The sequence below is a fragment of the Gymnodraco acuticeps genome, unplaced genomic scaffold, assembly GCF_902827175.1.
Source record: "Gymnodraco acuticeps unplaced genomic scaffold, fGymAcu1.1, whole genome shotgun sequence".
NCBI classification, from domain to species: domain Eukaryota; kingdom Metazoa; phylum Chordata; class Actinopteri; order Perciformes; family Bathydraconidae; genus Gymnodraco; species Gymnodraco acuticeps.
Genome location: NW_022989854.1, coordinates 599,880 through 622,046, shown reverse-complemented (window position 1 = coordinate 622,046; position 22,167 = coordinate 599,880). Strand labels below are relative to the sequence as shown.

At 42.3% G+C, this 22,167-nt stretch overlaps 2 protein-coding genes and 1 non-coding gene across 4 annotated transcripts in view; all 3 read left to right on the top strand.

Moving 5' to 3' along the window:
- The first annotated feature begins 29 nt into the window (after nucleotides 1–29).
- On the top strand, nucleotides 30–17,558 carry LOC117561893 (heterogeneous nuclear ribonucleoprotein L-like). 2 transcript variants are annotated; one of them, XM_034239546.1, is made up of 14 exons: nucleotides 30–279; nucleotides 1,577–1,692; nucleotides 1,951–2,188; nucleotides 2,631–2,716; nucleotides 3,028–3,124; nucleotides 3,956–4,028; nucleotides 7,249–7,281; nucleotides 9,038–9,109; nucleotides 9,257–9,507; nucleotides 10,657–10,778; nucleotides 16,048–16,249; nucleotides 16,459–16,516; nucleotides 16,731–16,841; nucleotides 17,013–17,558. In XM_034239546.1, exons 1-14 carry the CDS (start codon nucleotides 202–204, stop codon nucleotides 17,066–17,068), a joined length of 1,593 nt encoding a protein of 530 aa, XP_034095437.1. In that variant the 5' UTR covers nucleotides 30–201; the 3' UTR covers nucleotides 17,069–17,558. The 2 variants fall into 2 exon arrangements, with proteins under 2 accessions (XP_034095437.1, XP_034095430.1); XM_034239539.1 differs by having other exon boundaries at nucleotides 17,010–17,558.
- A 1,692-nt stretch (nucleotides 17,559–19,250) lies between these two features.
- The window catches only part of ech1 (enoyl CoA hydratase 1, peroxisomal), a 33,740-nt gene continuing 30,823 nt past the window's right edge, over nucleotides 19,251–22,167 (top strand). The window contains 2 exon segments of the mRNA XM_034239560.1: nucleotides 19,251–19,631; nucleotides 21,634–21,796. Coding sequence (XP_034095451.1) covers nucleotides 19,595–19,631; nucleotides 21,634–21,796 — 200 coding nt within the window. The 5' untranslated portion in view covers nucleotides 19,251–19,594.
- LOC117562015 lies at nucleotides 20,243–20,428 on the top strand. Its single transcript, XR_004571476.1, has one exon. It is a non-coding gene; the product is annotated as a U2 spliceosomal RNA (small nuclear RNA).

Genomic DNA, 22,167 nt, shown 5'->3' with positions numbered 1-22,167 from the left:
TATGGAGGTCCACCGGAAGGGGAGGGACTTCGCCACTCTATTGGCTCTCACTGAAGTAACATATATATTGACAGCTTCCCGGGCCAATCACAGCTCGCGTTTCCGCTGTACTGGGCGTGGATAAACGAGCCTTGCTTTTCTTGACTTTTCCGTCCATTTCATTTCATCGTCACTACCACCATCCTTTTTAACCGGGACAACATGGCTACTGCAGCGAGCCGTTACTACAGCGAAGACGGCAGGGCAACAAAACGACAGAAAACTGACGGAATGGCCACGGTGAGTTGTGTTGTGTGTGAGCTGTAGTGGAAATTATTTTCCCTTGCTTATCGAACACACGCTGCCCAGTGTTCGTGGTTGAATTTGATTTGCGCGTTTGGGAAAAAAAATATCACGATACGTCGCAGGTCAATTTAAATATATGTCTTTGTGAAGGGATATCGTGCATTCACCGTTGTATAATCTTTATTATGTATAGTATACGCTTGTGGCTCAGAAAGAAACATCCAGAAACACAAGTCGTGCTTAAAGCTTTGCTGTGTTTTCTGAGTGGGGTGGTTCGAAGGGCCTTGCCTGGGAACGGCTTTGTTCTAGTACCGGTAACGATTAGCCATGTGCTAGCTGTGAGCTAGCAACACATTGTAATCTTACTATGCAGCATTGGTGTAGCAGCTAGGTCAGTCGGGTAACATTGTAGTGTTATTCGAAAAAAAAGCCTGCATGTTTTATACCCACCCACTTTGTCTTTCCATTGTAGTAAGGCGTAAAAATTAAACAATATACGCAGATTAAGTCAACTGCCTCCTCCCCCAACTACAACCTAAGGTAGCTTGTAGTTTTAAGGTAAATGCAACGATTAAGCTGTAGCATCCAGTAACAGCGTGCCCCTTTACAGAAGTGGAAGTATTTGGATCCTTAAAATTACTTGCGTCTTAACTAAAGATTATAATACCCTACTGTAGAAAATGCTCCCCCTCCCCCCCCCCCCAACCAACTGAAATTGCAGCATTCAAACCATAATTTTATAATTATCAAAATGTAGCAAAGTAAAGTATCATAAGTCAAATTAGTCATTTTGCCTTTAAATGATCGATGTCAGTGTACACTATTATAAATAATGTTTTGCAATAGTAATGCTGCATTCATTTGTATGTCGCATTTACTGATGTTTAGGTTGTGCTTGTTTTAACTTGTACTGCTCAGAAAATCCCTTTTTAACCTTGAATTTATCAGAAAACATTTACATTATAAATCAGACAATTTTGAGACGCATTGTTCTCACTGAAGAGAAAGGTAAAAATAAGGTTAACATATAAATCCTTTAAAAAATGTAATTACTTTTATATGGCCAATGCTCAGCAACATTTCTAAAGATGATTTCATTCTATATTTGCGAGTAAGAATTTAATTGCCAACCACTGCTTCACAGTTATGCTGTGATTATAATAAATAAAAACTGCAAATAGGCCTTCAATTTAAATTTGAAGGTAGAATACAGTTCAATACAACATTGTTACATAAGGCACATGCCCAACACTTGATAAGACGTATGCTAATTTTCTGATTTCTTCCTAAGGGATACGAAGATCCACACAAGACCCTTCCGTCTGTGGTGGTGCATGTCCGGGGGCTTGTCGACGGTGTTACAGAGGCCGACCTTGTGGAGGCCTTGCAAGAATTTGGAGCAATCAGGTAGAGGGGGAGAACATTCTTCGTGTGTGGAATAAATGTGCAAAGAAATGCATACTTCCCTTTTAGGTCGTTACCTGGATTTTTTTACAAAGCTGAAAGTCAGGCTCACCGTTGGTTTAGTTAGGTGGAAACATGTAACATTTCACCTGCAAGATATTAACTTTCAAGTGGTCTTGTGCAAATGGCTGCACATGTGACCCAGTAGATCACACATTCCGCATTGCATTGAAACAACTTTTTTATTTATTTTGATTTTAGCTATGTTGTTGTGATGCCCAAGAAGCGGCAGGCACTGGTCGAGTACGAAGACATGAATGGAGCATCCACATCTGTAACCTATGCTGCAGACAACCAGGTTTACATCGCTGGCCACCCAGCCTTCATCAACTACTCCACCAGCCAGAAGATATCCAGGCCGGGAGACGCCGATGACTCTAGAAGTGTTAACAATGTTCTTCTGCTCACCATCATGAACCCCATCTACCCCATCACCTCGGTAAATGCAAATATTTGGACTTCTGCTTGTCTGGTTTGCTTGAATTGCTGAGCTTCATCAAGTTTGTGACATGTTTTACATTTGGGGAGAAAAGCCATGCCAGGGGTTATTGTTGTTAAAATGTCAGCACTCTTAAGCACATGTGTCCACGCTCATGGCTGCTCACGCCCTCTAATGGGTTAAAGGGAGACTCTGTTTGTTTTTGCTTATACACTGCAGCTGGTGGTGAATTTAATTTGTATATAAAGTGTTGTTAGTCCTGGTTAACCGCAGCAGCCCTGTACTGTTCTTGTCAGGTAACGTGGATCAACTATTGTAATAAAAGTCTATATTAAAGGCAAAGTCGGTGTAGACTTTTTCTTTATGCCTCTGTTAAGTTTGGCTGTTGAACAGAGAACACATTTGTTTGTGGATCAGTTTGTAACCTTTTACTTGTTAACAGGATGTCCTCTACACCATCTGCAACAACTGTGGGCCTGTGCAGAGAATCGTCATCTTCAGGAAGAACGGTGTCCAGGCCATGGTTGAATATCCTTTTGATTGGTGCTTTCTGACAGGGGCACAAACAGATTTTTGACCACCAGTTTGCCAAAAATGTACAGAAGAAATAAGCTGGTTTCCTGCTAGTTCTAACACAAATGAACAGAATATATGGCTTTATAACAGGAACTTGTCCAACGAATACCACCATTTCTACTGGTGACATATATTTTAAACTTCTATAGTGTTGACAATCTTAGTAGTTATTTTATTCTTAGATGTTGTGGCTTTTAGTAATCTGTATTATAATTTTCATCAAAGCTGGTACTTGCTTGTCTTGTCCTTAACTCTTTCATTACATTCGACTCAGTGCAAAGTGCACAGCGGGCCAAAGCTTCACTCAACGGAGCTGATATTTACTCGGGCTGCTGCACACTGAAGATCGAGTATGCCAAGGTATGCTGCAGAACACAAAGCATTGCCACTGTTCATTGACAAACAACGTAATAACACAATTTACATTTTATTTTTTTACATCTGAATTTACTTTAAAATAAAAAAGATCTATTGATTCTGACTTTTCTACATCCAACTCACAGGTTTATCATTGTTTTGAGAAAAAGGATTATTCATTTACCCCTTTATAGAAGTGAAGTTATAGTCATTTGTTCTGGGAATGTCATTTTCGAGCCCGAGACCAGGCTCGGGGCTTAACAGGTTAATTAACGCACACTTAGTACATTTCTGCCTTCATTCCTCTTATTTGCAGCCACAGGTTGTCTCCTGCCTTAATGTTCTTACAAATGTTCGTATAAAGTGAAAGTTGGCGGTGATCAATGGATTCCGTCCAGTATAAGAGTCAAATGAAGCAAGAAACATCCCCTTTTATGAGAGCTTGAGACAGAGAACCCAGCTAAACAGCAGTCATTTGATGACCATCTTAGCTGTAGCTGTTTTATATCTGAGGCTTTCAGGTTCTGTTGAGCCAGCTAAAGCAAAGAAAGCCAGACTGTTTTTTTTTTTACATAACTCTGCACAGTAATGCAGACCAACAATAACCCCATTACTTTTTTGTAATGACGACTATAACTTCATTTTACAATTCAGCTCATAGTTTCCAATCACTGCCTTATCATATAAAATGGTTTATTTCTTGACTACAAAATGGTTCTGGGTGTTGGATGGACCGCAGCAGTTTCTCCTTTCTATGCAGCCTGACTTGTAGAAGAGGATGATCATACTGTGTGGATTACTATAGTTCATCTATGATTATGCTTGTATCCTCAGCCCACTCGACTGAATGTGTTCAAGAATGACCAAGACACCTGGGACTACACTAACCCCAACCTGGGAGGCCCAGGTAAAACCTAAAGCACTTGAACACACCACCAAACATCTGCTGAGCCACATGCTTTGTATCTGAAGCCTAATGCTGCCACTGTTGGGAGTTTCAGCAACACCCTTCATTCATAATGCTACTACAAAGATATCAATTGTGTCCAATATACTATTTTGTTTGTAAAGAACCTGCTGGCATTATGACTGAAGTGTTGACTTGGGTCTTACTCTTAACGCTTTTCAAAAGACACTGCTCAGGGTTCATGCAGTGAGACATTTTGAAGAAGGGTCCTAATATAATAAGTTATATAACAATCCAGACACATTAATGTTGAAAATCCTGTCAAAACAGTGAGCATAAATCTTTTTAGCACCAGAAGAGACATGTGAGATGAAAACCCATAAATTCAAGTTGATTTAAAAAAATGTCTGAGCTCTATTGTGTGGCAGGATCAACAGGAACAAATTAGCTGACAAAGAAAAATATTACATCTTTATTTAAGTCTCATGTCTGGAAATGGTATGCTGCTCTGTATAGCTTCAGGCTAGCATTCTTGTTCGCATGGCATGTAGTCGTTCTGGTTTACATATGCTGGCTTTAGCCCTCAGCAAGTCTATTTCTCATTTACTTGGAATTTGAATATAATAAATATGTCATGACAGCTGAGGTGACTGTAAGTTGAAACGCCTGAGCTATAAGTATTTCGACCAGGTCATAAAAACATTTTTAGCCACCTTCATAGAAACCACTGCCGGTAATAACACAGCATCAGTGTTAACTGCGATGGATAAACAAATCTAGCTAGACATATCAAAAGCACAGCCAAAAACATACATGGGTTAACTTAACTTCTTAGGTGTCTTTTTTAATTTTGTATTTGAGTAAAACTGGTTGACGTGCCAATATAAAGGCTAAATGCGATTAAACTAGGATTTGTGAGTTTTCTGTAGTTTACACAATGACTAAGAAGCCTTTTGTAAGGTTGTGTGGACTGCTGTTTATGACCTCTTCTTGTTTACATATTTGAGTCATGACACGTCCCTCTTGTCTGCAAAGCCTTCTTTAGCCAGCATTTGTTCCTGGCCTCCTAACCACACCTAAACATGTTGCATTAACTTATAATGAAAGTTATAACTAAAACATTATAATTATTCCGCAGTTCAGGCAACATGTATTTTCCAGAAACAAATGTATTCGCCAACCAAAATGTTTGCGAGCCTTTCCACTCATCTAACCCTTACATTTCCTTCAGTGTTTTATACTTTTACAAACACCATACTGAAGTCTAACATGTATAGTCAGAGCTCCCCTCAGGCAGCCAACGTAGGTTTGATGTAAATCAAAGTGACTCTGACCAAATAGCGTTTGAGGTGGCCTCATTTTGTGGTGTGGTATGTGTGATAAGGGAGAACAGTCCAACTTCCGTAACCAGGCTATCTGTGACGTCATGTAACACTTACCTCCTGATAAACCTGTGATCTCAGCAAGTCCAAAAAACATGCACAGGAGAGAGAGGCAGATACATGCTGACAACATCACCACTCTTCCAACACCACCAAGTATCCACTTCTTCAGTGAGGACACAGCCACTATCACACAGAGGGCCAAATGTCCCCCGAGATACAAGGGGACAAACTACAAGACACCACCCATTCAACATGCCGATGTAGGACTGATTTACCACTCATGCCTCATCTCCGTATTCCAGCACAAGAGCCGTGAAGACAGCGCACACAGAGCGGGGCTTTTGGCACTGAGCTACACTCGGTTCCTTTTCCCCTTCTTACTTTGTACCCATTTTGATACAAAGACACATAGAAGCAGGCCAGAGCTCGCATCTACAACTCCAGCACCCCACTGTCGACACCAAACGGAGACTGATACCAGAGAAGACACAGACAGACATCTCAGTACAACAACTGATGTAGACTGATACTCACCAGTCCACCAAGATCACATTTGTAAAAGCCTCAAGCCCCTTCCTGTACTGTTTTGGGCCGCGTTACCCGTCAAGCTTGTTGACATGAAAACAAAACACTCCAGCTACACACTCGCTGACGCCGAACCAACTGATCCAATAGATGGCTCACAGCTCCATTGGAGTCAACACAAGACAACTGATGAAGACACTGCTGACAACACCACCAAGCACACTCAGGCCTACTTTTGGTTTTATGTGTTTCCTCCCACATGGAATTCAGCTCTTTTCCTCATCTCTTCATCTTTTCCTCTGATTTTCTTACTACATGCATCCCTGTTAAGCTATCCCCTTTTTGAGTGCAATTTTTTCATTGATATTTTAAAGTCTTTAGAAGCTGTGTAACACCTTCCATGTGATGCAGGTTTGGCAATTTGCGGCTAAGAGGAGCCAGCTACCCAACTGAAATGTGCTCTATGGCAGCCTCAAGGCCTCCCAGTGGGCGCTAAGCGGACTATACCAAAAAAGGACAAAAAGGATGGAAACGGCCAACCAACCCACCAATGGGCCTTTCAACTTGATAGAACCAGGACTCGATCCTGAGGTGGAGAGTTGTTCCCCAAGAAAGGAAATGGATGAGTGTTGGATGAAATGAATTGAGTGGAGAGTGGTGGAGCTACTGCAGCAAATATCTTCCTCCCTACTGTTTGTAAGCATGCAGTAAGTAAATCAAGGCCCTCCTCAGGGAACATCACTGCACAGCACCACATGACCCCAAAGCCCAGCACCCAACATTGCCACACAAGACTGACATGACTCCATCTTTCTCCCTCACGCAGGCTTAACCTTTCTCTTTGTGGAAGAGGGTGTAGGTCGGGGTTCTGTCGGAGCCTCAAACTATTGTCACTACTGTCCGTTTAAAAGTCTTGTCTCATCTATACCGGCTTCCTTGGACTTTCTTTGGGAATTAAATCATGTGTTTAATCAGGACAGAGGGTGTGAGCTGAATATTAATTCATGCAGGATGCGCTGTTTATCAAAAAGCAGGAATAGCTTTCCATCCACCAGCCACAGTGGCTGCTGGTGTCCAAAATCTGCATGCTTTTTTACATTTTAATTGCCAAATTGCTTTTAGAATCTGGTACATCCGCAGGTAATCAACCGGGCTCTTCCAAACTATCGGTATTTTATATCCTGAAATGGTGGTTTTACTGTGCCCTCCTTACATTTTAACTGGGGTGAATTCACATTTACCCACAAAAAGTTACCTTTTTTGATTAACCCAGCTTCCATTCTGACTATGATTATTGTGTACCCGAACAGATGGTGATGCAGATGGCAATGGGAGTAATGCAGGTGTGTGTTTGTGTACGCGTACAAAATATGTTCTTTAAATGTAATCATTTGTGAAACAATTGTTTGCAATCTCCCCTTGGTATGCTCCATTGTGGATAAGGTGTCAACACCAGTGACATCTCGTACATCCCTACGCCTCCCTTTCCATTTAAAGGACAGCTTTCATGCTATATTTAAATGATATATTGTAGGGCCATACCTATATACGTTTCTGTTTTCAAAATACCAAACAGATCATGCATTTGAGCCATGCCTCATTACGCTCTATTTGCTGTTCTCCAGCCCTGTTTTTGCAGGGGGCTGATTCTGTGAGCTGCAGCTGACAACGCCCCCCTGCAGGAGAGGGGAGCGTGCTCTGATCAAGTCAGAAGAGGGGGAGGAAAAATAGATCTCCGTCCTGCGTGTTTTATTATATGATTATATAGAGTCGTTATTCATTTGTTTTAAAGCTCAATAAATAACAAAGAAGACCTCTGACAGTCACTTTTCTAATTTTGTCCGGAAGATTTAAACTTTAACGGACATCTTGACCGGCGAAAGAAAACTGAAATTCTGCCTCACGGTCATACTTGCCAACCCTCCCGATTTTCGCGGGACACTCCCGATTTCATAGCCCTCTCCCGGTTTCCTCCTGGGGCCATATTTCTCCCGTATTTCTGACAAAATCAGATTTACTCAGGACTGTTTCCACTCTGACTTTAATACAGCTACACCATTGTTTGGTTTCCATGGTCTCTTGAGTAGCGCGCAACTGAAAGGCTGAGAGGGTGAGGGAGATAGTCACAGAAAACTGAACAAGAATCGACAACTTTACCCTCTCTGCTCACTCCTTTCCTGTAAAATACAGGTCCAGCCCACACGTATGCTCCATCCATGGTCCAACAGGCAGATAGGCAGTGCACTTACAACTACAATGCATGTTAATGTTGATCTAATACAGCTCCGGCGATCCACTAGCAGCCCCCCTCTCCCGATTTCTGAGGTCTCAAGGTTGGCAAGTATGCGCACGGTCTTCTCGTTCCTTGGAAGAGGTGGGTGTTTGTCATCCGCCGGTGGACTAACTGGAGAGAATTACAGTGCTTGCCTCGACGGGGAGGGATTGAATTGAATAACAGCAGCAGAAGCAAACGCTTGCCTCGGGGAGGGAGAAAAAGAGCCACAGCGGAGAATAAACAGAAAGGCAACCATGCGCGGGAAGTCTTCTTCGCTGCTTTTGTGGCAGACTACAGCGCCACTTACAGGCCTGGAATATGTACTACAGCGTCTCCAGCGCTTTCGAGCGGCAATGGCCGGCCGTGGCCCAACCCCACATTCCCCTGATAGGTGGAGAGTTGGCCCAATAGCCGTAGCGCTGACGTCAGGACAGTGTTCAAATCCGGATCAGTCTGTATCAGATCCGTTGCAGCCCCTTTTTTAGAGATTTGGGTAAGGAGGAAAAGAGAGAGGGTTGTGTTTTCTGACACTTGGTGAGTTCCCTGACACACCGGGGACACATTCATGTATGAAAGACGTACAAAAGTGCATTTTGCATGATAGGTCCCCTTTAATACGGACAAAGATCAATCACTAAAATACTGTCAGCTGCTTTTTCAGCTGGGGTTTATACTTTTGCTGGTTGCAAGATGAATCAGCAATGCATGCATTCGTCTTAAGTACTTATTTGAGGGGGGTGCATGAGTGCAAGTTTAAGCATCTAGTTGGCTTGTCTGGTATCAATGTGCCTTTTTTATTTCTTACTCTCTCTTTCTCCTCGTAGATGACGTTAATGCAAACCCCAACAAGCGGCAGAGACAGCCTGCGTTGCTGGGCGACCATCCTCCAGAGTACGGTAAGGCTCTCAGGTTACACATGTTTGAAATAAATCAGTGGGGCTCTTAGTGTCTCTTCTGTCTAGTAAAACGGTTCTCTAGAGTCAAACTCGCCTTGTTTGATTTGTAGGTTTTCTGTTCTCTCATTCGCTTGCATCATTATTCAGGAGGTGGTTACCATGGCTACGACGAGAGCTACGGATCCCCGCCCTATGAGGGTCGCCGCATGGGTCCACCAATGAGAGGGCGTGGAGGGAGGCCCAACTACGGGCCCAACTACGGACCCCCTCCCCCTCCTCCTGGGGAGTACGGGGGCCACGCTGAGTCCCCGGTCGTAATGCTTTACGGACTGGAGCCCGTCAAGATGAACGCCGACCGGGTCTTCAACATCTTCTGTCTCTATGGCAACGTAGAGCGGGTCAGTGTCTGTTTTTTGTGAATGTGGAAGCTCCAATGTTTTTGATTAGTTCAACATCTGGTACAAAATAACAACCGTATATTACAGTATGTACAGAAAGACAACTTGTCCCAGAGAAGCAAATCAATTTTATTTGTATTCCAGGTCCTGGGACAAGTTCCTTTTCTTTCTTTTTTTTATAAGAATGGGTTTTAGTGAAAGACACATTTTTGTCTTGCTTCCATGAATTGCTACTATACACATAGTAATGGTTTTATTTTTTCACTAAATGCCACGCATTAAAACTTAGGCTGAAGTCAGCAGTGGGACACACATCGGTAAAGATATTTAGACTAAAACAAGAGATTACCTACTGGAAGTATCTAATTTTAAGACAAACGTCAACTTTTTTTCACGTCACATGGCTATGTTGCATAACTGGAATATTTAACTTCCATAACCTCACACACCCTTGCCTTAAGACAGCCTTTCAAACCCTGCTTATCCTAGTTAACCCCTGAGTGGCACTATAAGGAGTTGCTCTGATGTGCATGTGGTTTAACATTATTCCAGTTTTTTTAAACATTGGCATCTCAATCATAAATATGATTGGATATTCACTTTGAACTATGCCACCATTGTTTGGTGGTAGCAGTACGTTGTAAGCAGTGATAATGTCTCTTGTCGGAACAAGAGATGCTTCACTGAGTTAGTTTAGTGCGAAACAGATCACGCCCTGCTGACTCGGCTGTCTGTCAGCAAGACGATAGGAGAATAAAACTAATGTTTTAATGTATAATTTGATGACCATTTGAAAAACATAACTTGTCCCTTTTTTAGGACAGAGCAGCAATGCACAGGAATGTGGCCTGCTTTTTGTCTAAAGGGCAAATATGAGAGTATGGCTGATTCTAGTGGAAAAAAAGTCAAAACAAGCCAGCCAGGGCTTTAGATTGTGAGCGAGGTATAATAAAATGCATGATTTTATGCTGTAAAGGCTGTATGATCAACATTTTTTCTTTCTTAGTTTTTTTTCATGGAGACAATTTTGTCCTCATGTGTCCGTATTTTGGCTTACATTTTTTTTTTTACAGGTTGATACATTTCAAATCCAAAAATGACCCAGAGGTGAAGTGCACTCGTTCATCTTTTCTCTGTTTATCTCTGCAGGTGAAGTTCATGAAGAGTAAGCCTGGCGCTGCCATGGTGGAGATGGGAGACTGCTATGCAGTGGACCGCTCCATCACTCACCTCAACAACAACTTCCTGTTTGGACAGAGGCTCAATGTGTGGTGAGTTCATCCTGTCAGTTCTAACCTATATTCTGGATACATATTTGTAGTCCAGAAGAAGAGAGCCCTGCCTCAAGAATATTTTAACCTGTTAAAACCCAAGGTCCCTGCCGGGCCCCGACCTTGGTTTTTTTTCACAACACTGTCTCAGGGGATCTTAATATTTAAGAACCTATTAATGTGTTATACCAGATTAACGGAAATAATCTCAGCTAACTGACGATACAAACCATTTTTACCAAAACAAAACACAAGTCTCATAAGAAGCATCTAAATGACCCCTTAGCGAAAAATGCTAACGGACATTGGCACAGAACTCGAGATAAAAGAACTAGAGATGCACGATATTGGTTTTTTGAAACCGATACCGATAACTTCCTGCTTCTCAAGACCGATAATAAAAAAACAATTACGCCACTAATTATTTTAACGCGATTTAACGCATGTGTATTTTTTTTCCTTGGCCGCCCCGTAGTTTCAGAGCGCATCGAGTTTAAAGAGCCTGTGACACAGGTTTCCCCCATCATCCAAACCCATCAATTTGAGTAAATATTGTCCCCTTGAAAACCGTTACTGAACTGATTTTGGATATTTGTACTTTGATAACCATTAATCTGCCCTTCAATGTTGACCATTTTCTGGATCTTCTCGGGGATTCTTCAAGTCCCGCCAAATGATGTGTGACGTCATTGCGGGCACAGCGCTCCAGCTGCACCGTTCCGGATCCCAGCATCTGCATGTAAACGCACGATGGTGCACACAGCAGCAAGCTCAGACAACGATGACAGTTTAATTTTGAACGTGTCTGAGAGCTCATATGAGGCTGAAGGATCGCTTTATGTTGTATCTGTTAGAAGTTTAGGAATTAGGTGCGTCAATATGGGCGATCATACGGTCATGTAGCCAGTGGTGGACTGGGACTAAAAATCATCCCGGGACTCTCGACCGGCCCACTTCGGTACCGCTAGTAAATTGTCAAGGGGGGGATTGGGTGATGTCAGGGGCGGCGGGTGCTGTAGGCTAGGGAAGGCTAAGCCTTCCCAAATATTTGTATCACTGCATCCTGGTAAAATACAAATATAATGTATAATGTCTGTGTCTTTGACATTAGCGCTGCTAGCCACCTGTGCCCTGTACTACGAAGCCAGTTCAACAGACCCTGGATATGTTTGAGTAACAAACAAACTAACAACAACAAACTAACAAACGAGATCTCGCTAAGCGGTCCTACGACGCTGGTTATCAACTCTGTAAATCAAGCCAGGGTTTCTCTCTCCAGCTGAGAGCACGTTCACGGGGGCGGGGTTAGCTACATTTGACCAATCACAAACAGGGACAAGTGTACTGACAGCGCAACATCATACTTCATTAATGAAAAGTAAACTAATATTAGACAAATATGAGCTTTAAACATCCATGACTTAAACATATAATCCAGGATACAAGCCACAGAGTTGCACCTGCAAGGTGAATACAGAACAACTGGTTAAAAAATAACTAGGCCTACCGAGTGTTTGAAAGCGTATAGTTTTATGATACTGCCCCATCTAAGACACGAGTGGATCTGACTTTAATTACATTTGACTCGAGTGTTTCGTCAACATAATGTGTTGCTTAAAATAATACTTCTGCATACAGTATGTGACACTGTAAGTGTTGCACGGCCAGATACGGCTGGAGAAGCTGACTCAGATAAGGAAATATGTGATATATTATGATATTATATGATCGATGATCTGATTGATGATGTAATATGAATGATAAGTGCGACACGTCTTCTCTGCATACGGCAGTTTAAACTGTATTTCCTTTATCCTGTAATATGATTTGAGAGATTTAAACTCCGCACACTGAGTTGATCTCTTTTCTATAGATGGCGGGCAGCGTCAGGTAAAAAAAGTTATTTAGCCTTCCCAAACCTGAGCCTCACGCGCCGCCTATGGGGGATGTGCTAGTGACTTATCCGACCGGCCCACTTCGGTACCGGCCCATCGGGATTCGTCCCGATGGCCAGTCCGCCACTGCACCCAGCCCACGTAAACTGTCAACGGGGGGAGCCTCGCTGCGGGGAAACGGTGGACCTAGTGTGCCGATCGGAGTGGGAATAATAATAATAATAATCTGTGCATTTTATCCATTAATTTCCCCAATATTGTGGTAAAAAAAAAAACACATGTTTAATCCATGTTGGTGTACTACAACTACAACAAGCATCGGTTTGTTTTCTCATCAGGAAATGCAGACCGGCTCAAACAAACGATTTTTAATCATCACGATCATTTAATGTATCATATGTTCGCCGAATTGACATGAAAGCACTAATAAATGTAGTTTAATCCACTTGAGTTTACAACTACAAAAATAATCGATTTGTTTTTATATCACATCCGACGGGAGGAAATTCAGCAGCTCTCACTACCGATTTTTAATCCTAATGTAATCATCATCTTCACCACGATCATTTATGTTTATGTTCGCCGAATTGACATGAAAGCACTGACAAATATGAATGTACTGTAGTCAACTTCATTAAAACGTTATTAACGTGCCAAAACTCAGTAATTCACCATTTATACGCATGACAACACACTTTGTCCGTGTTTGGCTCTCTCGCCGCACAGTGAAGCGTTCCCGCATTGACGTCACTTCCGGCTTCCCCCAAAACTTCAAAATGAGTCGAAGGAATTTCCCCGCGATGTTCGAAATTATTGATATTTATCGGAACGGTATCGCACCTTCTTTTTTAAACTGACGGTTCGAGATGAGTCGTAGCCCAATATTTCATTGCATTTCAACAGTTGTTGGGATGCTGTCACAGGCTCTTTAAAATACCATCTACAAGCTGATGCTGACAGCCCCGTTCCTGCCGCCCGCTTGTAGCAGACCACACTTCCACGCTCACCGGCAGGCACCGACCATAGACTATATATAAAGGCACCGACTGGCCATCTGGAGGACCGGGAGGGTGTGTGTATGTGTGGCCCGAGCGAGAGACCTTACGTGCATTGTTGTTGTTAGCATCTGGTGCTAGCTAGCTGCGCTAACGGATATAAGGAGATGTTTAAATGAAAACAGAGGAGCGACATTTCGCCACAACTGCGCAGAGCACTTGACTTTATGCAGGAAGCCAGACAGTGGGACATTGTACGAAAAGTCAGCACACTCAGCACGGATAGTGCGCAACATGATTGCAGCTCCGGTTCGAGCATATGCCTTGAGTTGCACATAGCTCCAACGCCCATACCACCGACGACATGTTTGTTTACTGTCCTCCCTTCACGGCCGCACACCATTTACGTCACAGCCAGGCATGAGTTAGGGAGCGCTGGATTTGTGAAAAACTCCCCTCTTCCTAAACCACTAATACCACAGTACTGGCAAAACGGGAGGAGCCGAGTGAAAAACAAGCGCCCCTCATCCCAATCCACCCACACAAATATATTGTATATTATCGGGGCTATTAATACTGGTATCGGGTTTATCGGGATGACGTCATAATTCCTAATATCGGACCGATAATTATCGGGCCGATAATTATCGTGCATCCCTAAAAAGAACCCTTATTACCTATCGTTAAGCCCGCCTTAACCTGCCATCAGGCCCTGGGGCTGATGGCAGGTTATGGCGTTTTGTAGGCCCCCTATTTAAACAACAAATCAAAGTCATTTATAGCGTTTGGATTACTGGTCTGGGGGAAGCGAGTGTGTGTATATACGCGTGTGTTTGTGCATTTTTGCGTTTGTGTGTATTGTGTTTGTTTCCCGGGGAAAACCCTCACGAGAAACACCGGCTGTTGTTATGCCTGCAGTGACGTCAAGTTACTCTGGTAATTATGTCGATACACGCTTCAAAGTTGTATTTATCATCTGAATTTGCCAAAACAAGTTTAATATTCTGAAAGCCAAGACTTTGTTTATTTGAAACCAGATGAAAACAAACTAACGGACCCTGCCGTGTTATCTATGATTACTATACGCCTTACATTCATAATTTCAGCCGGAGGGAGGGGAACAGCAGAGTGGCGAGGGAGAGCTGTCTTCTTCCCTTTACAAGCTTCAAAAATGTATTTATCGTGGGATTTTGGAAATAAAAGTGTCATATTCTGAAAGCCAAGACTTTGTTTATAAAAAAAATAAAGAAAACATAATTGATTTTTTTTTTTTATTATTTGCTCATGATAGGCTCCCAATCTCCGTAGGCCCCTGTGCTTCAGCCCGTGCATTAAGGCAGCCCTGTACATACAAGATATCCGATTTAAAGCTGAGGTTCCACAGATTATTTAGGTATATAGTATCATCACTGAGTGATCCGAACTCGCGACAGGGGAAGCAAACACAGACATCACAACACGTACCTTTACGGAGCTTCTAGGGGAGATGTATCACCGTAGCTGTCAATCTGATCAAAAGACGTGTTCAATGGCATTAAAATGAGAGAAATCCATAGGTTTTTAACGTCTCTGTATACAAAATTATTTCATTTATAATCCATAATTCCATTTTTATGTAAAAATCGCAGAGCAAAAGTTAGCTGCTAATGGTAGCCACCAGAGTGGCTGCTGCTTCCGGTCTTGGATATGCGGTAGTCTCACACACAAACATTACCAAATAAGGACTAGGTGGGAGTTTCCCTCGATTCCATTGGCTCTGACGGTCAGAAAGAGATGTCACATGTCAAAATCCAGCAAGGGGGGGCCAGAGATATGGAAAATGGCCCCAAAAGAGGGTTTTTTTGTGCTAAATCTGTCTAAAAAGGTCATATCACTTGTTTTGCATCAGTCTTGATACAGGGTACTTATTATATGTTGTACTTTGGATTCCTAAAGCTTTTAGTCTACTAACCCATCATCCAAGGTTAGTTTTCACTATAAGTACAAAATATATTTTGGACGAACACTATAATTTAGTTTTTTTACTATGTTCAATCTGAATTTTCTTTAAAATAAAAAACATCTATTTTCATTCTGACTTTTCTACATCCAACTCACAGGTTTATCATTAATTTGAGAAAAAAGATTATTAATTTAACCCTTTTAGAAGGGAAGATATGGTCATTTGTTCTGGGAATGTCATTTTCGAGCCTGAAACCTGAAAAACAGGCTCTGGGTTTAACAGGTTAACCTCTGAAGCTTCATGCCATCAAGTGCTAATGTAGGTGTTAGGCCAGACAAACGGCTTGAGGAAGATATAGTGTAGTGATGACTCGAAGAAGAAATGCAGCTTCTCCTGGTGTCTCTTGTATTTAAAATGTGACTTTTCCTTCCCTGTAGTGTGTCCAAGCAGCAGGCCATCGTCCCCGGTCAGTGCTATGAGCTGGAGGACAGCTCGAGCAGCTTCAAAGACTTCCATGGCTCCAGGAACAACCGCTTCACCTCACCGGAGCAGGCGGCCAAAAACCGCATCCAGCACCCGAGCAACGTGCTGCACTTCTTCAACGCTCAGCCAGACGTCACGCCAGAGATCTTCACTCAGGTCTGTAGAAGAGGCCTGGTTCATACCAGTTTTTAAATGTACATTGACTCTTGATGAAAGAACAGGCAACATTCTTCATCACTGCTGATTTGTATTTGGTTGAACTGGAATTTTAAAAGTATTTTTTCATGTACTATAAATAATGGTTTCAAGCTGAGACTGTTAGAATACAAGCATGTAATTCCCTAATAAGAGTTTATTCTTTGCAGATTTGTGAGGAGCTTGGTGTCAAGAATCCCGTCAACGTCAAAATGTTCACAGGAAAGAGTAAGCTGCTTTGATACTGCTCATGCTTTATTTTTGTTTTACTTTTGAACTCGCTGACTATGTATAGAAAACTCTGGAAGCCCTCAATAGACATGGGGGAAAAACTGAAACATTTTTCCAGCCAGGCTGGATGTAGACAAACATTGAATGTTGAGATGCACTGTTCTCTGCACATAGAAATGTTCCTGTAGTTAAAGTGACCTCTGACCCCCAGGTGGAGCAGCTCCCAGTGACCGCAGTGCTTCAGGGCTGCTAGAGTGGGAGTCCATCAATGATGCCATGGAGGCTCTGGCATTGATAAACCACTTCCAGATGAAAAATGCAGGTAAGGAAAAGCCCCTGAGAATGTAGGAGGTTTAGTTTGACTGACAGTAACTTGGACGAGGGCAACTTGATATGGTCATGGAAACACCACTGATGGGCGTTAGTCTGAAGACCGAGTCCTCTCTCAGGTCATGTTTTTGTGTAATGTCTCTTGTTTCTTTTTTTCCAGCTGGTCCTTACCCGTACACCCTGAAACTCTGCTTCTCCACCGTTCAGCACGCCAACTAGGAGCAGCTGGTATAATGAAGATTGGTCCACCATTCCCATGTTCCCATGTTCACATGTACTTAGACCATGACTGCTTGCAACACTCGTAGAGAAATTTGATTTTCAAATGCTGTGAAAAATGTTCACATTGTAATTGATCCTTAAAGTAAAACTCCTATTTGGTATATTAGACAGATCTAACAAATGCATTGAAAAGTTTTGATATGTATCCCCCACATGTGTTGTAGAGTGTTGGTACCTGCGTGTCTTCAATAATATGTTGTCCTTTTTACTTTTTGTATTATGCTTATACAGTAACATGAAAAGACTTGGTTTTATTTTCAGTTGGTTCAGTGGCAGTAGATAACAAAGTTGTTAGAATTGTCTTTTGAAACTTTTATTATTCACTTTTTTGCTTTGTTTTGATTTTACCTATTCAGTTCTGCGTCTGTCTGATATGCAGATGGATAATTGTTTTGTTCTAAGAAAATAAAAAAACAATTTAAGTTGCGTTTATTCTGCCATCCTTTTGAAAGTGTGTCTTCTGTCAAATGAAGTCTACATAGCTGCAGTGACTGTTTATCTCGGGCCATAGCAATAAATGTAGATATATCAAGACCAAATAAGTCTTAAATGCATACTACATAGTCATTATGAAAGCTATGCAGTGTATGCATATAGTGACGAATAATTCAAACCAGACTCGTATATGAAGTGTGAGATTGAATCCAGATATGATGGTTTAACCACTGCAATTCCATATATTGCCATTTCGTCAGAATCAGGAATCCCTTAGTCCCACAGCGGGGAAATTAACATTGTTACAGCAAAAGTGGCATGCAATAATACAGAATAAGCTAATATATAGAAGGAAAGCACACATGAGTTATAGAATATAAAAAAGACAAGTTGGTAAGTACACAAACAAGGCAAAACAAATGATTAGAATAGGGGTGTTAAGCAGCAACTCAACACCATGTAAGGTAAGGCAGTCTTGTTGTGTGAGAGTCTACCAGGGGCCGTGGTGGGTCTACAGCCTGACTGCTGCAGGAAGGAGTGCAGCAGCCTGTCACTGGAGGAGCTGCACAGTGAGGACAGGGTGTCCTGGAGGGGGTGGGACACATTGTCCAGCAGGGAGGACAGCTTGGCTGCCATTCTCCTGTCTCCCACCACCACCTCCACAGTGAGGACTCCTGTCTCCCACCACCTCCACAGTGAGGACTCCTGTCTCCCACCACCTCCACAGTGAGGACTCCTGTCTCCCACCACCTCCACAGTGAGGACTCCTGTCTCCCACCACCTCCACAGTGAGGACTCCTGTCTCCCACCACCTCCACAGTGAGGACTCCTGTCTCCCACCACCTCCACAGTGAAGACTCCTGTCTCCCACCACCTCCACAGTGAGGACTCCTGTCTGCCACCACCTCCAGAGTGAGGACTCCTGTCTGCAACCACCTCCACAATGGATGTCAAGTAATGTAAAACCACCAGACTCAGGGACAGTTTAATCCCACAGACCATAAAACTGTTAAGGTATAAACTATTCATAACTGTGGATAGTAGTAAATCTATATCTGTAGGCTACAAAGTCAAAGTGGTCCTTTCTACATTATAGTCAATTATGTTAACCTTGTCCAGCATGTACAATAAAGGTCCTCCTCCTTCTTCTTCAGTAATTAAACAAGTGTAACCTTTGTTCATATTTGCTGTCCTTGTCTTTAGCTGTAAATCTATTTCTGTGTTAGTCTACTGAGAGTCTCTGGGAATAACATACTGACTCCTTGCATGTGGCATGTAACCTCCTGCAATCACTGCCGACTCTCCCAGATCCACCCTTACAGCTTCTAAAAGAAAATAAGAACTGTCAGTAACAAATAACATGTAATAGTGTTAAAGATCATACTCAAATATATGCAATAATACCATTTTTACATCACATATTGACATAAAAGGATTCCTGAAGATTAAGAATGATCTATATAAAAACATGCAAGTGGAGTTCCTGCTAAGGCTGTCAGTAAATGTAACAAGAAGAAGCTGAAACGCACTATTGAGCACATGACTGCTTCTTTGTTGTTGTTGGTTTCTTTCTTTCTTTCTTATGCCTTAATTCTTAACGTTTACATACAGCAGTCAGCGGTCTTGAAAGTAGGTAGTTGCGATCTGCCAATAATCCCAAAGAAGAAGAAGAGATTGAGAGTTTTCGGCCACCGTATCTGTCTGTAGAAAGCGAAGTATCTCTGGCTAAGCTAAACTAGCTAAGCTAACAGGAGGTGTTCCCCTCAGTCTCACTTGGTGTGGGCTGTATTCCCTTCCGGTGTACAGCAGTGACGTGTTCACGCTTCTTTATACACTTGCTGGCTTGCAGATAACTTTAGCAGCACACAGACAGCTGTTAATGCGTAGTTAGCAGTAGCAGGCATCAGTATAGCTACATGCTAACATTTCTAGCAGTACTCTGAGCTACACACACTCAGGTGGAGCAGGTGAAGGCACACACACCGGGCAGTTCTATCCATAACTGAGCAGAGCAGCGTTCAGAGGGCGATGTTTTCAGGGATTGTCAGGTCAGCTCTCTCCAAATGTAAGTGACAAGGCTTTCTTCTGCTCGCCTGCTGTTTGTTATGATATTAATGAGCATTTACTTTAATGTTGGTCAAAGGTCATATTGCACCTGACAGCTAAAATCTATACAGGTAAGTTAGACTGCACTAATTGTCTAAAATAAGTATAATTTGCCCGCTTTAAAACTTTTAAGAGCTTTAAGAGCTATGTAAGGCTCTGTAGGTGAAAGGTCACCGGCATTAGTTTCCATGGAATAGGCAAGGTTGTTTGTATGGCTCAACTCTTCGGCTATATATCCTTTATTTTTAACTCTGTAACTAATGACTAGACAACATGAGCCTATAACAACTATAAGGATCTGAAACGGAACCAGTGACATTACTTAAAATAACACATTCTGCTGCTGTTCTTGCCCTTTTCTCACCTGCTGTGTTTGGTGTACCCATGTACTTTGTTCCTATAACATCGTGATCGGGTCTCGGGGTTAATGAAAGGCGATGTTTTTATGAAAATGCGTTTGATGTCTTAATAAAATCTTACAGTGTACATTTATTTATTGTAGGATATCTCAAAATACACTTGTTTTGAATTAAAAAAATGATGTATGAAAAGTGCATGGATTAAGTGTCAATACATTTTACACAAAAGACAAAAAACCTGTTCTTATCAGTTTAATATCTGATAAATCCCCTATCCGGGGACCATATATTAAATAGATTTTTGGAATAGAGAGATGGAATAGGGGCTTGCTCCGTCCACTCCACGCATCGACCTGGTATTGCAGGAAGAACTCCAGGAAGGAACGGTGCACCACCTTTCATTGTGAATGACAAAATAGCAGATTATCTACCATAACAAATTGATAAGACATATTTAAATGTATCAAAACCAATGGAAATTAGGCTCCATGAGCTTGAAACTTTACAAATAATTGATGTGAAAGTTATGAATGTAAAACAAGCAGATTCTGCTCTCTGACCTTATGACTTTTGGGAATCTCTTTAAAATGAAAAAGGTATTTCTGGGTAAACATATGGTGTCTGTGTGAGTAAATATATTAGGATCGTAATGCATCCAATGTAATGGCGCATTTCCACTGCAACGGGGTAGCACCGTTTAAGCGTCCCTAAGCGTCCTCGCTCAGGCCTCGGGCTGCCTCGCTGGCCGGCCCAGGCCGTGGCGCATTTCCATTACAGTTTAGGACCTGGGGTAGCAACGCAGTGTAGGCGGGGCGATCGGCTTTGTTTTTGTTCACATTTCGAGTTGTTCCGTCGAGCTCCCGCTGGATTTGATCATCCCCAATGAGATGTAGGAACGTCGTCACCTCCTCGGTCGACCACGGTGTGCTTTTCTTATTAGACGTAGCCATTTTTGTAGCTCATCCGTTTACAAAATGCTGTTTATAAAAATGCTGCAAGCTTACTTCTAAATATATATGCGACGGGATGAACTCGCGCGCGATCTTGTGACGATTCTCTCTGACCAATCAGCAGTCGAGAGTGTTGACGTCACTAGTTCAGCCCTGGCCCTGGTCTGAGGGAACCACGATTTTATGGGGCCGGAAAAAGAGGGAAAAAATACCCGCTAGCCGGTACTAGGCTAAATGGAAAGGCCACCAAAAAGTGGCCTGGCCGCTTGAGGACGGTTAAGGACGCTTAAACGGGGCTACCCGCTGCAGTGGAAATGCGCCATAAGTGAATCAATTCAGTAGGCAAACATTGTGTCATTATATAATGAGAACGGCCAGTATGAGCGTTCTAGAACTGGAACGCTGCAGTGGTTTGTTTTTGGATTTGTATGGCTTACATCCTCATCGCCATTTGTATTTAAAAAGCTGTAATGAGTAGTTTTTGTTGAAAAAAATTACTGAACAAAAAAAAATAGCATTTAATTTATTTCTGATGTTTTACTTTTCTGAGCAGTTACTATGGCAGCCATTTAGCTTCCACCATCTCTTAATATGAGCTCCTGCTCGGTGGTTCTGAATCCTCTCTGTGCTCCCCCCCCCCCCCCCCTCTCAGACCCGAGCTGGCTCGGTCCGGCTGTGGTCAGGGCCATGTCCTCTTCAGGCGGCCCCCCCTCTCCATACACCGCCCTGGCCATCAGCCACCCAGCGGAGTCCGTCACACACGTGGAGCTGCACCGGCCGGAGAAACGCAACGCCATGAACAGAGCCTTCTGGAGGTATGCTTCAATTAGTGTGCAATCATTTTTCCAAGACATAGAAAACATACAAAATAAACATATGAACTATACATTTTGACATATTAAATGTTTAATGAAAAAATATCCTTAATCAAAATTAATTTTGAACAAGGTTACACAGTAAAAGTTGCTTTTGAGCTTGTATAGTAGCACTGATGATAACGTTAATTTCAATTTAGAAGGTCGTAAGTAGAACTGAAGAATTAAGAAAACATTTTGCCAGAACAAACCAGACATAGTTGTATCATAAGATACATATTAGTCAATTCTTTAAAAGCTAATTTATGGAAGCCTGTTTGCGCCACAGGAAAATAAAAAATAAAATCATGTAAGTTATTATTATGACTTAC

What these genes read in the sequence shown, in the direction of transcription:
- LOC117561893 (XM_034239539.1), top strand. Translation starts at nt 202, where the DNA reads ATGGCTACTGCAGCGAGCCGTTACTACAGCGAAGACGGCAGGGCAACA. An exon ending in TGGCAATGGGAGTAATGCAG is followed by an intron (nt 7,282 to 9,037) that starts GTGTGTGTTTGT and finishes TTCTCCTCGTAG; the next exon opens with ATGACGTTAATGCAAACCCC. An exon ending in GGACAGAGGCTCAATGTGTG is followed by an intron (nt 10,779 to 16,047) that starts GTGAGTTCATCC and finishes CCTTCCCTGTAG; the next exon opens with TGTGTCCAAGCAGCAGGCCA.